At 33.5% G+C, this 15964-nt stretch overlaps 1 protein-coding gene across 2 annotated transcripts in view; it reads right to left on the bottom strand.

Annotated features, from left to right (window-relative positions):
• Positions 1 to 1130: 1130 nt before the first annotated feature.
• Positions 1131 to 15964, bottom strand: part of LOC138711233 (pseudouridylate synthase RPUSD2-like) — a 1031543-nt gene continuing 1016709 nt past the window's right edge. For both annotated transcript variants that reach the window (XM_069842639.1, XM_069842638.1), the window contains exon 11: positions 1131 to 14615. In XM_069842639.1, coding sequence (XP_069698740.1) covers positions 14544 to 14615 — 72 coding nt within the window. In that variant the 3' untranslated portion in view covers positions 1131 to 14543. The remainder of the gene's footprint in view (positions 14616 to 15964) is intronic.

The raw sequence follows: 15964 nt of genomic DNA, 5'->3' as shown, positions 1-15964 counted from the left end.
ATAAAATCGCATTATACAAACTTCGTCAATAGACCCACAGTTTATAATTCGTTTTCATATTTTTTTCTTCTGCATTTCTTCTAAAGAATGTTCTCGGGTAGACAACTGACTGAGCATATTTAAAGAATATTCTCGGGTAGACAACTATGAACATTATAAAGAATATTCTCAGATAAACTGTGCACATTTAAAGAATATTGTCGGGTAAAACAACTGTGACCATTATAAAGAATATTCTCGGGTAAACAACTGTGCACATTTAAAGAATATTCTCGGGGAGACAACTATGAACATTATAAAGAATATTCTCAGATAAACTGTGCACATTTAAAGAATATTGTCGGGTAAAACAACTGTGACCAATATAAAGAATATTCTCGGGTAAACAACTGTGCACATTTAAAGAATATTCTCGGGGAGACAACTATGAACATTATAAAGAATATTCTCAGATAAACTGTGCACATTTAAAGAATATTGTCGGGTAAAACAACTGTGACCATTATAAAGAATATTCTCGGGTAAACAACTATGCACATTTAAAGAATATTCTCGGGTAGACAACTATGAACATCATAAAGAATATTCTCAGGTAAACTGCTTTGCATATCTAAAGAATATTCTCAGGTGCACATAAAAATATTCTGAGGTAAACAATTGTGCACATTTAAGGAATATTCTCAGGTAAACAACTGTGCACATTAGGAATATACTCGGGTAGACAAATTTGCACTTTATAAAGAATATTTTTGGGTAAATAACTGTGCAAATTTGAAGAATGTTATTGACTAGATAAAACAATATTCTCGGGTAGAAAACTGTGCAAAATCTAAAGGATATTCTAGGGTAGACTGTTGTACACATTCTAATGAATATTCTTGACTAGAAAACTGTATATTGAGTAGACAACTGTGAACATTCTAAAAATGTTCTTGAGTAGTCAACTTTACACGTTCTAAATAATATTTTCAAATAGGTAATATTGCACACATTTTAAAGAATATTCATGAGAGATCTGTGCATATCCTTAACATCAGCTTCAGGCAGACATGCTTGTCAGATTAATGGTTAGTGTGGAAGAAAGTTTTCAAGTGAGGAATGGAGGATAAGTGTGAAATAGAAATACCAGATTTGTTCTTGTAATGAATCCTTTAATACTATAAAATGCACCCAGCAGCATATCTCACTAATACAACAGTTTCATACAAGGTCCGCTTTTCTGACGAAAATATCAATGTTGATTCCCTTTAATTCATAAGCAATCAAGTTTTATAGTTGGAAACATACTTAATTCCTTTAGTGCCTGCAAGAACCTAATTTATGAATATGCAATTCGGAAAACTGACAGTTACAATAGTCATATATATCATATCAATTCTCATTTAAAAAACAATAAACAGTGATGTGAATCGAATACAGTATTAAAAAAATATGAAACGTTGTTGCTTGATACATGAATACTCTATAAAATTTGATAAATTATGGCTTCATTTTGTTCTTTTTTTCTCTCTCAGAATTGTAACTATTTAGAACTTTAACTTGTGTAAGTAAATTTAATCACCAGTTCACCTGAAATTTTCATACAGACACATTTGTAACATACTATATCTCAGTAGATGTCACAGATTCTATTATAATGAAATTAAATAAGTTTGCATGAGAACTCGCAAATTTCTCTGTCATACATAAATAACATATTTACAAGAAGTTTTTATTCTCGTAAGGGTGCAGTACACTGGAATTTGATAATTCGGGTCGAATATGCAATCTCGAAGATGCAATTAAATCCCACTTGGATTGAAAACGTCCTTAATTCTTACTTTAAATTTTCGGATATGTCATCTTGTCCCTGCACATTTACTACACTACTTTACAAAACTTAGTTCATACCTTTATTAATAAAAAGATTTTTGGTTATTAGTGAAACAATTTCTTAAAATTCACAGTTCACAGACTACAAGACTAAATAAATTATTACATTTCAAGAGAAACATTTTATATAGGTTTTTCTCAAATATTCAAAGCATTTAAAAACCAAACTTTAAATTTCTAGAAAAAGATTATTTTTCATAATTTCGGAGCCTTTCACCATCTCTGACTGACTCTGACAGCTTCTAATCTCATATGACAGTTTGACAAGCATTTTTATTTATTTAAACTTTGGCATATCTTAAAATATTTATTTCAAATAAAAAATATGTGCTTCTATTTACAAATAAAGCATTTGTGTCAAAAACAAGACTCCAATTTGAGTATTTTCCATTTGGTGTACTGCCCCTTGATGTACTTTGTTTCCTGTACAATGTGTGCATGTGTGTGTATGGCGAGGCCCAGCAATGAACAGAAGCCATTTCCTTCCAGAAGCTCTCAAATAAAAATCTACATCACTAGGTTCGAGATAGGGGAATTAAAGTTATGCTGCTTGCATACAAGCAAGGGCTTAGAAGGTGGTCCCTTGCACGACATGTTGTAAGTAAATCTTTTCAGACATGGAATAAAGATCCACGGGGAGAAATCTGAGGCACTCAATGATGATGAAGAGTAAAATTCCTTGCGTTGAAGTGGGCTTGATTCCATGTCGTTCCAATTACGTAAGACCCTTCACTCTGTATTTTACACGTATTAAGTAAAAATGACCAAAATATATTTTTAGCCTTGTCAAATAAGTTTTTTTTTTTTTTTCCATTACTTTACTGTAGAGTAATATTATCAATATATCAGTGTCACAAAGAAAGATTTATATCAAAATGTTCAGTACTTCAAAACATAACTAGCCTTATTCCTGTTCACTAAGACTGTTACTCCCGGTCTGATATCTCAGATACATTACAAGTGAAACAATTCTTATGTGTATGCTTAACATTCAAGGCACAAGCTGTACATTGTCAATACACATTTTTTTCGCAACATTATAAAGTGGGTTATACTAAAATCCAGGTTATGAACCGACTAAACAGGAAGTAGTTGGCAGGGCGAGAGGAAAGTGCGGGTTAGAGGGGTAGCCTGTGCAGCGATGACACATTGGGTATGGCAGGTCGGAGGGGGGAAGGAGAACGGAGCTTTTCATTGTACCTCACGTGAAAATGTCGTCTGCTAACGAAAATCTGGCAACAGAATCATGGAGATAGTGTAGCCAAACTTCCCAGTTCATTTGCAGTACCACGTGCATTATGAGTCGCATTTCGTATCAGCGTCATTAGTTCGTGCTTTCTTAAAAACAGTAATTTTAATTACTAATATTGTTGATAGTGTTATCGAGAACTATATACAGTAGTTATTTTAAACATATCGGTGACAAATGCTGAACATGCTTTGAATCTCGCGCCACTATGTGGCAACAGAGCTCAGAAAGAGAGCAACAGAACGTTGCTTCCGGTTTAGTCGGTTCATAACCTGGCTTTTAGTTTAGTATAGTAGGTATGTCCTTAGACTTCCCATAAGTCCCGTAATATACAGGAAAGTCCTTTTTGTTTGCCAATATGTTCCATTGTCCTGAAAGAGGTCTCCAGGACATGATTCTGTTCCTATTTAAAAATTAGAGACTGAAAAAATAAAACTGGAAATATCAATAAGTATAGTGAGGATCACGTAAGAGCAGTTCCTAAAAGTCTAATTTGGCCGTCTCTTCAGTGTTGCCAACTAATGCCAGATATGACCAAAGAGTGTAAAATCACAAAGCTACGTACTGAAATAATAATAATAATAATAATAATAATAATAATAATAATAATAATAATAATATAGTATTAACAATAACAATGTCTTGCTTATTTACTACATCTCATCTTTATGAGGCGAGGTGTTTCCTAAATGTTTCAATAATTTATGAAACAGTATGTTTTCCTCCTGGACTTCTCGCATATTATGTTGGTGATTAGTATGATCTAATATTACGTAAAATCTATTTTGTCTGGCAACATGAAATTCATAGCTTTGACTAAACAGTTCATGATTCATGAGATCTAACCTAAAAATGTATTTACTTGCTTGCATTTTCATCAGTTTCCTTTACTGCAAACCAAAATTATTCCTGCCAACATAACAGTTAGAAAATAACTGCCAGTTGTAGTATTTGACAGTACCCGAAATTCGAAACAAAGTTGGTAAAACAAAATTCAACCTGAGAGCTAGAAAATCACTATAATCCACTATACTTGTTTTTTTGAAAGATAGGACATGACAGGAGTGTTGCGATCGGAAAAACAACTGAATGTCACATAGCATGGTAGGTCTGTTGCTATGGTAATGATGGTTGAGTTGCCAAACTTCCGTTCCCAAGTGACGAGTGCTTAATAGCTCTCTTGGCAACATTTATTGTGCACACAGTGGTAATATTGGAACGTTTCGTCTTTCATTCTCTGTCGATTGTTTTATTGTTTTTTTACCTTCGCGTCAATTGTCAATGAATGTTTTAACGTCAGCCATCTTAACGTCAATTGCTAACTTACATCAGCTGGCAGCATGGTAGTCCATATTGGCAACATAGCATTGTAGTTCCAAGCTCGGCCGCTTAACTGTCATGTCCCATCTTTAAAAAAACAAGTATAGCATATGTAGTCATAGGGGAATATTGTAGGTTTCACCCTTAGGGTATTAAGTAAGGTGATCCGGACTATATCAAGTCTCCAACACCACTGGAATTCGCTACATTGGCAACACTGGAGAGGACACTGAATATATATACAACGTTCTTAATGAAGCAAACTGCTACCAGATCAAACATTATTGAATCTCACTTGTTTGATGGCATCATAACTGTGAAAAATATTCTGAATGTCGAAGAAGACAGTGAATTGAAGGAAATTTAAAAAATCAAACTTTTAAATGAAGTCTGGGTGGATCTGTTCAAAATTGTTAATGGAAAGCTCCCAAATTAAAAAAAAAAAAGAGTGAAATCACTGTGGACTGATGATAGGGTTGCCAACCCTCCTGCCTTTCCCGGAATCTCCCATATTTGCTCCTAAATTTTAACAGTCTCCCGGCTCCTGTATTTTTCTTCTCTTCGAGCATTTTTCTCCCTTATTTTTGCATAATATAAAAATAATTATTCTAAATATTTGATTTTGCCCCGAATGATGACTGTTTATATGATGAGTTTTGTTGTTCAAGAGATGCATTGAAATGTGCAGTCTTTATAGAAAGTAATACTTGTCACAAATGGGTTTTAGTGCTCACGCATTTAAAATCAAATAATAATAATAATAATAATAATAATAATAATAATAATAATAATAATAATAATAATAAAACAACAATAATAATAAAACAACAATAACAATAATAATAATAATAATAATAATAATAATAATAATAATAAATTTGAAAAATCTGGCTAGTTTTGTTCTAAGCATACCAAGTAGTAATGCTCATACAAAGAGGATGTTTCACCTCATGAACAATAATTGGAAAGATGTTCAAAACAAAAGCACAACATATTTAATCAAATCAGAGCTGCAAACTGCAGTCGACTTCAACTATCACGTGAAACAAAATCTGTCTCAAAATACTCTTAATTTAAGCCTAACTTCCGAAGTGTAGAATATAGTTGTTTTTTAGAAACTGAAAAAAATAATTTATTTATGTGAAATTTTGTCAATTCCTTATTCTCCCATATTTTCTTAAAAAAAAAGTTGGCAACCCTAACTGGTGAGAAAAAAAAGTTGCATATGAAAACAATAAATCAGTGCTTGTTGTGAAATCGTTTTTCAGCGGAGACTGTGTTGCATTTCATGACTAAATATTTCAAAACAATTGTTACAAGAAATGTATTCTTCAGAAAAGTATTGTAGGATTGACTTCGATTTATAATGTGTACTGTCAGGTGAACCTATTTTGTAAGTAGTGCATTTTCAATTCATTTTGTTCAATTTATTCTTTAAGTACTTTATTTTCAATAATAGTATATATTTTAATTTCATTTAATTGTATTGATGTAATCCTATCGAAGATAAATGGAAAATATTCACCACAGTTTAATTTTTAAAATCACTGCTGAGTGTCCCATATTTTTTCTAATGTTTCTGGAAAACCCTGTATGTCCTATTTAATGCTGATACTGGGAGGATGATCTGATCTTGTTCACTGGTTCATAAAGCTTGTGCTATAGCAATAATGTTTTACACTAGATGTAATTACACTGTAATGAGAGTAGCCTACTGCAGCAAAAACGTGGAAACAAATTTCACTCCATATTAGTTGAAACAAAGTACCGGTATTGTTAATGGAAGTAAGGTTTTTTTTTTTTAAGTTAATTAAAAAAATTGTAACTTGGTTATTTCCTAAGAAAGTAATATGGCCGTCATTTCAGTGTTGCCAACTGTTAGCAGCTATAGGTAAAATCACAATGCTATGTACTGAAACAATACGACTAATAATAATTATTATTTATTTACTTATTTATTTATGATTGATTGATTATCTAATATTGAAATGTATTTCGTCTGGCAAGATTAAATTCATTGGTTTCACTAAATAGTTTATTACTTATGAGACCTAACCTAAAAATTTGTTTGACATGAAATGATTAGTTGGAACACAGAAAACTGAACACCACTTTAAAATGTGTTGTTTATTAATTAATTATTACTGTATTATTTATTAATATTATTAATTATTACGTTCAAATTTCAAATAACATTCGCTAGTAACTTACATTTCATGAACTTTGGCATCTTCTTCAAAGCCAAACGATGCTGTCAACATAACAGTTAGAAAGTAACTACCATTTGCAATATTTGTCAGTACCTAAATTCGAAATAAAGTTGGCAAAAGAAAATTCAATCTGACAGGCAGAAAATCACTATAATTCACTAGTTATTGGGGAAGACGAAGCTTTCACCCTTAGGGTATAAAGTAACAAGATCTGGACTATACACAATTGCCATCTCTTATTTCTGCATATGAAGTCCTCATAATTACTTTATCAACAATTTGTGTACTTTTTTTTATTTCTAGCAGTAATGTCTTGTCTGCTATTGTGAAATAGCAGGGTAAAGTGTATGAACAAAATAGAGTGAAGTCAGATTCGTTTGAAATTGCATAGCATGAGATTTGTTTGTAATCTATAATGCACATAAAATGATCAAACAGCTTTAGAGCTTTATATAACCATTCTTTAGGGCCAGTTAGATTTAACAATGCAACAATGTAATCTGGAATCGTTCCATTGCTGGGCCGCACACGAATAGAGGCAGCTGACGTCACACAACCAATCTGTCGATTTAAAATTCTAACAGAATGGATTTACTTAAAAAGAAACAATAGAACAATAAATTCAATTGTTATACAAGAAGGAGCTCACAAGGAATGTTATACATTTGGTATAATTCACTGCTTTAACACTCGGCTGCACCAGTACAGTAAACTCACAGAATGTACTTCAGTCATAATGGATATCACAGTGTGTTCATGACTGAAACAAGTTTAGACACATTTGATTGTCTTGAAATGAAAAGACTTGCACCAGTTGGAAGTCCCTTCCTGATATAACACAACACAGAGAATAAGGTGATATGCAGCACACGAAACAAAGAATCTCTTATTGTCGTCTTCTCTGAGCTCACATATCCAATTCTCAGATGTAGATCTAATATACAGATTGTGTATTTACAGTCAAATTTAAAATTATTATCAACTACATTCCTGCGTTTAATTGCATTACTTATTTTATGTGCCTAATGTAGTGATCTCTCTGTCGAGAATGCCAACACTTCTCAAAAGATAACATGGCAAATAAATAAGCTAATTCTCATGAGAAACTAAACTCGGTTATGCCACACCAACGTCATATTCTTTAATTCCAAAACACAGAGCTACATTCGCTCCATAAATTTAGAATACAGAAATTTGCATGGTGATAGATCTTTAAAAAAATACAACTCTTGTTACGGTTAAGTTTATTTGTATAAAATTACAATATGGTGACCATGTGATCCCTTCATTCTGGTGATAGCAACTAACGAAGTGGTACTGGATTGCAAATATCTACCTACGAGCAGAGGATCTTGCGTTGTCATGAGTATTCTACTCTATTAACTGCATCATGTTGACCATTATGAAAGCTTTAATGTTTGAATTGAAAAAAATAGTAATATGCGTTACAAGAGCGGTATGTTGAAGTTTTCATGTTCGAGGAAAAGTTTGAAAAAGCGAAACGTAGTTGAGGTTTTTTAATTTCCGAGAATTGAAAGAAAACATACCGCTCGTGTATCGTACATTATTTTGTGCGAAGATCTTTTATTACATACCTGAAAGAGGAATTTCTAATTAGTTGCAATGAAATCTCCATCTTGGTTTCTGTTCAATGACGGCAATTTTGGAAAACAAAAATATCTATCTTCAACATTGCTGCTTTAAAATGTTTTCTGTGTTTACTATACTCCAGCAGGCCGTGATATACGTCTGTCTTTTTTTTCCCCCAGTCTATAAATGCGAACTTAAAACAAACGGCTTCCTTAGTGTTACATGCATCACGAAATGCAGTAACTTTAGTGGAGTTGTAGAGTTTACTTAATTTTTGCAAATATTTAAAAACAATAATTAACAGTGCAATTTAGGTGAAATTGCAGTGGTAAGTTTCCAATTTATAATTATTACTATATTGAACGTCTCTAAAAATAATATGTTAAAAGCCTAAAGCAGTAAAATCAATATGTCACTTAGGAATTTTAGACTTACCGCGGGTTGGTTTTGTGCGGAAACCAAGCAAATACGCACGATCTCGCACAAAAAATAATTCAATTTCTGAACCGAAAAAAAAAAATGGTGAAACTTGGAAATTTTGCCGCACAACTTAGATAATTGAAAATATTTAAACCTTTAAATTTTAGCATACCACTCTAAAGAGACGATGTGACCACTGTGAAGGCTATAAACCCACTCAACTTGCCCCAAATACCTTCTTTCCTTTTATAGCCTGAACGATGATTTCATCTGACATTTTTACTCTCCTAGCTTCACATCATAATCGTAATACACGTTCACAGCACAATCTGTTGCTATCAATACCACGTCATCAGACATCTCTGTACTCAAGTTCTTTCTCAATAGCCATGGCCCGCTCATGGAATTCGCTGCCGCTGGAAATCAGGGGTAGTCTTAGTCCTAAGTCATTTAAAATTAGGTTGTTTAGAAATATTTTAAAGCTCAGAATTAGTTTTTTGAAGGTATAAGGCAACCCCTGAAAAGGGGAGATGCCTTTAAAAATGAAAAGTAAGTAAGGTATATATAATTATTATTTATTTATTTATTGTTTTTAATATAGTCATTACCGTACTTTGTTTTTCTTTTTCCATTAACACTAATATCTAGGTAATTGTCTTTGTTTCAATGCAACCAATACTGATTATACTAATGTATTATTCCTTTAGTTGTGTGATTACATTCATATGTATTAATTCTATTTTTTTAAGTTAATACTTGTATACTGGAATGTATTTCCCTATTTGTGGTTATATGCATATGTACTCAACCTTTTATTATTATTATTATTATTATTATTATTATTATTATTATTATTATTATTATCATTATCATTATTATCATTATTATTATCATTATTTTAAGATAATACTTGTACACTGGTATGTATTTTCCTGTATGTGCTTTGATCGTGGTTGAGTGGAAGAGAAGGCCTGATGGCCTTAACTCTGCCAGGAAAAATAAAACTATTATTATTATTATTATTATTATTATTATTATTATCAAGACATAAACCATCGGTACCACCATGATTTTGCACACCTTTCTTCGCTATAGTCCAGGGTAAATCTTCCTTTCTTTAATATGGTCCAGAATAAATATATCTGCTATCTACCAAATAGTGTACCTGTATATACAGTACAAGGCATACCAAAACCCTGAACAAACCGAACCTAATCTGTCACTGATTCTTCACCTTAAAAAAACTAGCTTATTTATTTTTCTAAATATTGGCAGTACTGCGATATGCATTCCAAGAGTCCTGTACCAGATATAGTTACAACTGTATTGAATGTAATGATAATTTTGTGCTAAATGTTTCTTGAGTCGAATTGTGCAAATCGTGATATACATATAATATACCAGTACCGTGTGTTTTATTGGTATAGGACATAGGAATTTAACATTTCCATAAGAAACCAATGTATAAAAACAGTGAAGAAATAACTTAATCAGGGGACCATGTTTAGAAACTAGCAAGCTTTTATAATTCCCAGAACAAGAGAACATCATTTATGATTGCTAAGTCCACTGCCTGCTGGATCGTATCCTATAACTGCATTAAACTGCCTGCTCAATCAAAGTTATTTTGCCGCTAGGTGGCAGGCAGTGCCCACCACTATTAACATTTATTTTATTTATTTATTTGATGGTGTTAATAAAGACACATGTCATTACAAGGTTAACATTATCAGTATATGCAAAGTCACTACCTGCCACCTAGTGGCTACTTGCGCGTAAGCAATGATTGGGCAGGCAGTGTAAGCAGCCATAGGATGTGATCCAGCAAGCAGTGGCTAAGTCAAAGCCTGATGTTCTCTTGTTTTATAAATTGTCGAAGCCTGATAATTTCTAGACATGGCTTCCTGATTAAGTTATTTCTTCACTGTTTTTATACACAGGTTTCTTATGGCTATTTTAAATACCTATGTCCTACACCTAGAAGAACAGACGGTATACACATATATATTTAAATTATGTTGCATGTATATTTGTAAAGTTATTCCATCTCTCAGTTTCATTTCAACATGAAATAACGAAAATCACACATCAGTGTCGTGTGCAGCAGGATACTGAAATTTCAATGAAATAAATAAAAGTTTCATCTTGAGAAATAATGCCTGGCTTTCAAATGTGTGGAAATTAAATTATGTTACTAGATTCATAGAATGTAAAGAGTTCTTTATATAATATTAAAGATACAGTACAATTGCTTGTTTTGGGATCAGAAAAAAAGGGATTCACGTTCGTTATGATCAACCACGTCATACATAAACGCCCAAGACAATAAGTACATACTGCGACACTTACAGAATGTTACAATATAATTTCGTCTCTTCTCTATGAAAACCTCTTTGAAGCTTCTACTTCTAAGAATATCATTATGTCCTGCCTTATATATTTGTAATTAATACGTAATGCTAATGATAAGAAATCGGATGTTCTGCAGTGGCTGATTATGTACCATTATTAACCAAGCCACAAACATAGTGTCGATTTTTGCCCCTTACCCATCTGGATCTACCTACGTCATCAGGTTCCCAGTTTAATGATCTTGATTATACATTCATTGACTTCAAACTTTCATGGTGGTCAACATGCCGCGAGTTCCTTACACCATATCATGAACAAAGACGACAGCAATATGGGGTCTTTCACAAGTAACTTATCATTCCAAAAATTGATTAACTTTGATGATTTTTCGGTGTGTTATACATCTCTGCTAATAAAAACCTTTCTCGGTGCCCATACATTCGATTTGATTACGCGTTTGGGCGCCGGAAGTCGATCTAGTCACAAATGTGTCCACCAGAAAGTGCCATTTCTATTCCATGCGTGTTAGCATTGGTATAAAAAATGAGCGACATGCACGAGATGTTCGAAACTTGCTTGACGAAGTGTTTCCAACTGCTTGGCCGCCACGATCTCCAGACTTAACTCCCTTGAATTTATTTTATGGGGATGTGTTAAGGATAGTGTGTTTTCAGATAAACCTCGTACCATCCCAGAATTGATGGAAAGAATTAAGCACATCCTACAGATGGTTACTCCTGAAATGCTCTTGAGCATACATGGGCACAATTTTCGGTTACGTGAGGCACTCGATTTGAAATAGTTTGTTTACTAGGAGAGGAGACTGCAGAGTAGGATGGGAAATATAAACTGCTGTGACCTGCGTCACCTTATCGTAATCGCTAAGGCGGTCAGTGGCGAATTATTAGGAAAGCGCTTGGTTAACGTGAGAGACTCGAAAACTTTTATTCAATTTGGCAAATTAATTCGGCAGCTTTAATCATAAACCTCTTTACTATTTCTCCATCATTGAATTGATTTAAATCACAGGCGAGAAATTGCGTAACTAGCCAATAATATTCCATCACGTTGTCTACGTTTATTTTCTTGAATATTCTGGCGTTTATCAAGATTACTTAATAGATTTGCACGTTCTCGACCTAAAATAATTTCAGAAAATCATATTTCGTTTTCTACGCACATTTAATATTTTTTTTATAAATTTCTTTTGTTAATAATACGTACAAACAACATTTAATTCCTCGTAGGCTACCTTTTAATGCAGAGTGTTTAAGGTATAATGTCGTATTTAGTAAACTATGCAAATGTTACGATCATAAATTTTCTTCGGAATAGTACGAAAAATAACATTTAATTTGCCTTACCTTCTAATTCAGCATGTTCTTTATGACATAAGGAGTAATGTCGTTGTATATTAAATATATTAATGCCTAATAGGATTTTCGAGCATAACATACATCGTATGTTCTCCCCTTCTAAACAGCAAAAAACTCTTCCTCCCATTTCTCATGAAATAATCGTTTTCTAACGCGTACACACTGCTTTGATAATGCCATTATGCCACCACTGATATTGCTTATGAAACTAATATAGAACCTGCCCACGCCTAGTGGCTGCGTGAGGAAGGAACGGGGACTGTGAAGATGATGTCACTCAGAGCGATAAGCTCTGTGAAGGTCAGTGAGGCATTATTTCTCAAGTGAGGCACGATGCCCATCTCTGTTCTTGAGAGTGCACGAGGAGATGGTCCGTTGCTTGCATTTGTGCATTCTTCGGGGCGGCAGACATGTTGAGAAATGTGTGCCATAATTAGTGTAAGTTCACTGCAATTATCGTAATTTGTGGGTTTTTCACACAAAGACTAAGTTTAAATTTAAATTTAATTCTAGTTTCATTCATCTCTACATAGGAAAGTGGAGACTTCTGGTGGACAAATGAGAACCAAATCGAGTGTACGGCACGGGGAAGGTTCTTACTGGCAGAGATGTAGAACACTGTAAAAAAATCGTAAAAATTAATAAATTTTTCGAGTGATCAGTTACCGATACTTACGAAAGACCTTGTATTTCCTTCCATCATCATGATATGGCACATTCAAGAGTCGGAATTCAATTCAAATGACACCATCTGTCCCTGGATACAGGAGAGTTAAATGACCTGAAGTATGTACTAGAACCCGCTAAATTTATGAATGTAATTTCAGGCCCTTCAAACAAATATAAAATTTGAATATTCACTGCCAATATATCGTAATGTACCACTTTATACAACTATATTTATTCGAGATTTCTATTTTTATTCAACATCTAATTTCAAGAAGCTCTACTGTTTATGAGTTAAAATATATATATATGGCATAGCAAATTACATTATATAATTTATATCCCATATGAAAAATGCAAAACCGTTTTAAGCATTACAATCCTTCCTCCTCTTGATACGTATGAAATCAAATTCATTGATATAGCAGAACTGTTGGCACGTGCAGCAATTCAAAAACATAATACGTGTTTCATTTGAAAATTCAATTTCTGGCACACAAAATTTTAGGGCATTTTTTTTTCCAGCAATATCAAATATTAAAATATAAACTCGAAGATATGTTCATTAGGATGTGCCTGTGAAACTGATTCTTCATGTAGGCCTATGCTATACAAGTCTCCTACGCAGTACGGAGCAACTCTGTATCCGAGCCGACATCATTGCTTCTCTTAATTCAGTGACTCCCAAACTCTGAAGAGCGTGATGATGGAATAACTTGTCTAATGGTAAAAATTTCTTGGACTTTTTAGTAAACGGCACTGAAATAGGGCTGGAATGTTACATACATAAGTGTCAGTAAGCGAATCATATGTGAAGTTTGGGAGTCACTGCATTGCGGAGTTTACTGTACTAACCACGTTGTCACCCATGCCACTGACTGCAGTTAAATTGATCAACAAAGCCATGCAGAACCTAACGAACCAATGTAAACACACAATTACGATACAAGCAGGAGCCGCTACGTGTAGTATAGATGTGGTGTCTAACTCTGAAAAAACACACAAGACATTTACAAGGCACAGTCTGTACTCCTACTGTAAAATGTTATGTAAAGGCCGAGGGGGAAGCTCGTGTTTTACTGTACAACCCGTCCCCTCTTGATTCATCACAGAAAATATACAGCACTTACATTTATGAGACTGGTCGAGGGGCCAAAGGTGAAATTTAAAGAGATCTCACTGCGCCGTGCCCATCGGCGGGAATTCAAAAACAGCGGCACGGCATCCAGTTTAAGTTTCACCTTTTGCGTTACCGAAAGTATGTTCCCACACCATGGCCCAACAGAAGGAATCCTTGGCTTTCCTCAGCTCTTAAGCCTGAAAGCAAATTTTACTCAGAATATGTTTCGGTTTCTTCTTCTTCCCATCAGAGTGCGCGAACATTCCCTAAATATCACACCATTCAATAAAAACTCATAAATACGAAACACTAGCTTTAGTGTTTTGATTGGTTGTTGGACCCTACTTGAGTTGTCAGAGTGGAGATGTTCAGTCGTCTTGCTCTATCCAGTCGACGCGTGCCCAGTCAGGCAGTTCTGTCTCGTACGACCAGCCTGGACCCTGCAACATAACAACATGTACGATTAGTCAACAGATTCTTGCATATACTATTTATATTATAACATCTGAAGCCATTTATATACAGGGTGATTCACGAGGGTTTACCGTCCCTTACGAAGCTTATTTCCGAAGACATTTGAGCAAAAAAATGTCCTATAAACATTTGTACTAATCTCAATATTTTCAGAGTTACACTAATTTGAAGATGTTAGTAAACTACCTTTTTTCTTTAGTTTTAAGGGTAAAAAATATTACAAATAGAGAATGAACTATTCAGAAGTATCATTTCTTTAATTGCCTAGTGTTCTGAAGCTAAAAATGTGTTGTTAATTGCTTTGTACAGATTTTGTTTTTCAATTTTTAACTAAAACTTCCATCATTCTTACGTACTTATCACAAAAATTGTTACAAATCATATAACCTTAGGAACTTGATTCTTTACAGTTTAATTATGCATCCTAATGTACAGTCTTAAAGAATTTGCAAGACTTGTGTGATTTGTAACAATTGTTGTGCTAAATGGGTAAGAAAATGTAATTTTGTAGTTAAAAACAGAAAAAAAATTCTGTACGAAGCAACTATGAAATTCACAACAAATTTCTAGCTTAAGAGTATTAGCTAGAATAGTTCATTCTTTATCTGTAATATTCTTTTATCCTTAAAACTCAAGAATAATAGCATTTTACAAACAACTTCAAATTAGTGTAACTATGAAAATATTGAGATTAGAACGAATTTTTATATGACATTTTTTACTCAGAATGTCTTCGGAAATAAGCTCCGTGAGGGGCTGTAAATCCTCGTGAATCACCCTGTAAACATCTTTCCAAAACATTCTTTTGGTTACACCACTGCAAAAATACTGTCATATTGTCAGACTCTTAAAGCTGCAATTCAGGCAACAGTACCCACCACTTACCCCAAAATGAAGAAAATTAAAGAAATAGAATATTTCAAATACAAATTATAACCAATTTTTTTCTCCTAAAGTTAGGGTGTGCGGATTATTCGCGTATATACGGTAATTGCTATTTTCTACTTCTTGTCAGGTTCGAATATTCACTGAAAATGAAAGTTCGTGTGAACTTCGTGCCAATAATGTGGCAACACTGACGGCCCGAACATAATTAAATGAACATAAAAACTTTGTGGTGTTTCTTTATTAAAATACATCACACAACCCAAATAATATAATAATTTTAGGTTCGAATATTCATTGAAAATGAAAGTTCGTGTCAACTTCGTAATGTGGCAATACTGATGGCCCGAACATGGTAATTAAATAAACATAATTATGTGGAGTTTCTTCATTAAAATACATCACATAACAAAATTCTATTTTAGGTGCC

The sequence above is a fragment of the Periplaneta americana genome, chromosome 12 (genome assembly GCF_040183065.1).
Source record: "Periplaneta americana isolate PAMFEO1 chromosome 12, P.americana_PAMFEO1_priV1, whole genome shotgun sequence".
In the NCBI taxonomy this organism is placed as follows: Eukaryota; Metazoa; Arthropoda; class Insecta; order Blattodea; family Blattidae; genus Periplaneta; species Periplaneta americana.
Note: the sequence above shows the minus strand (reverse complement) of the source record. Positions and strands in the feature narration are given on the sequence as shown.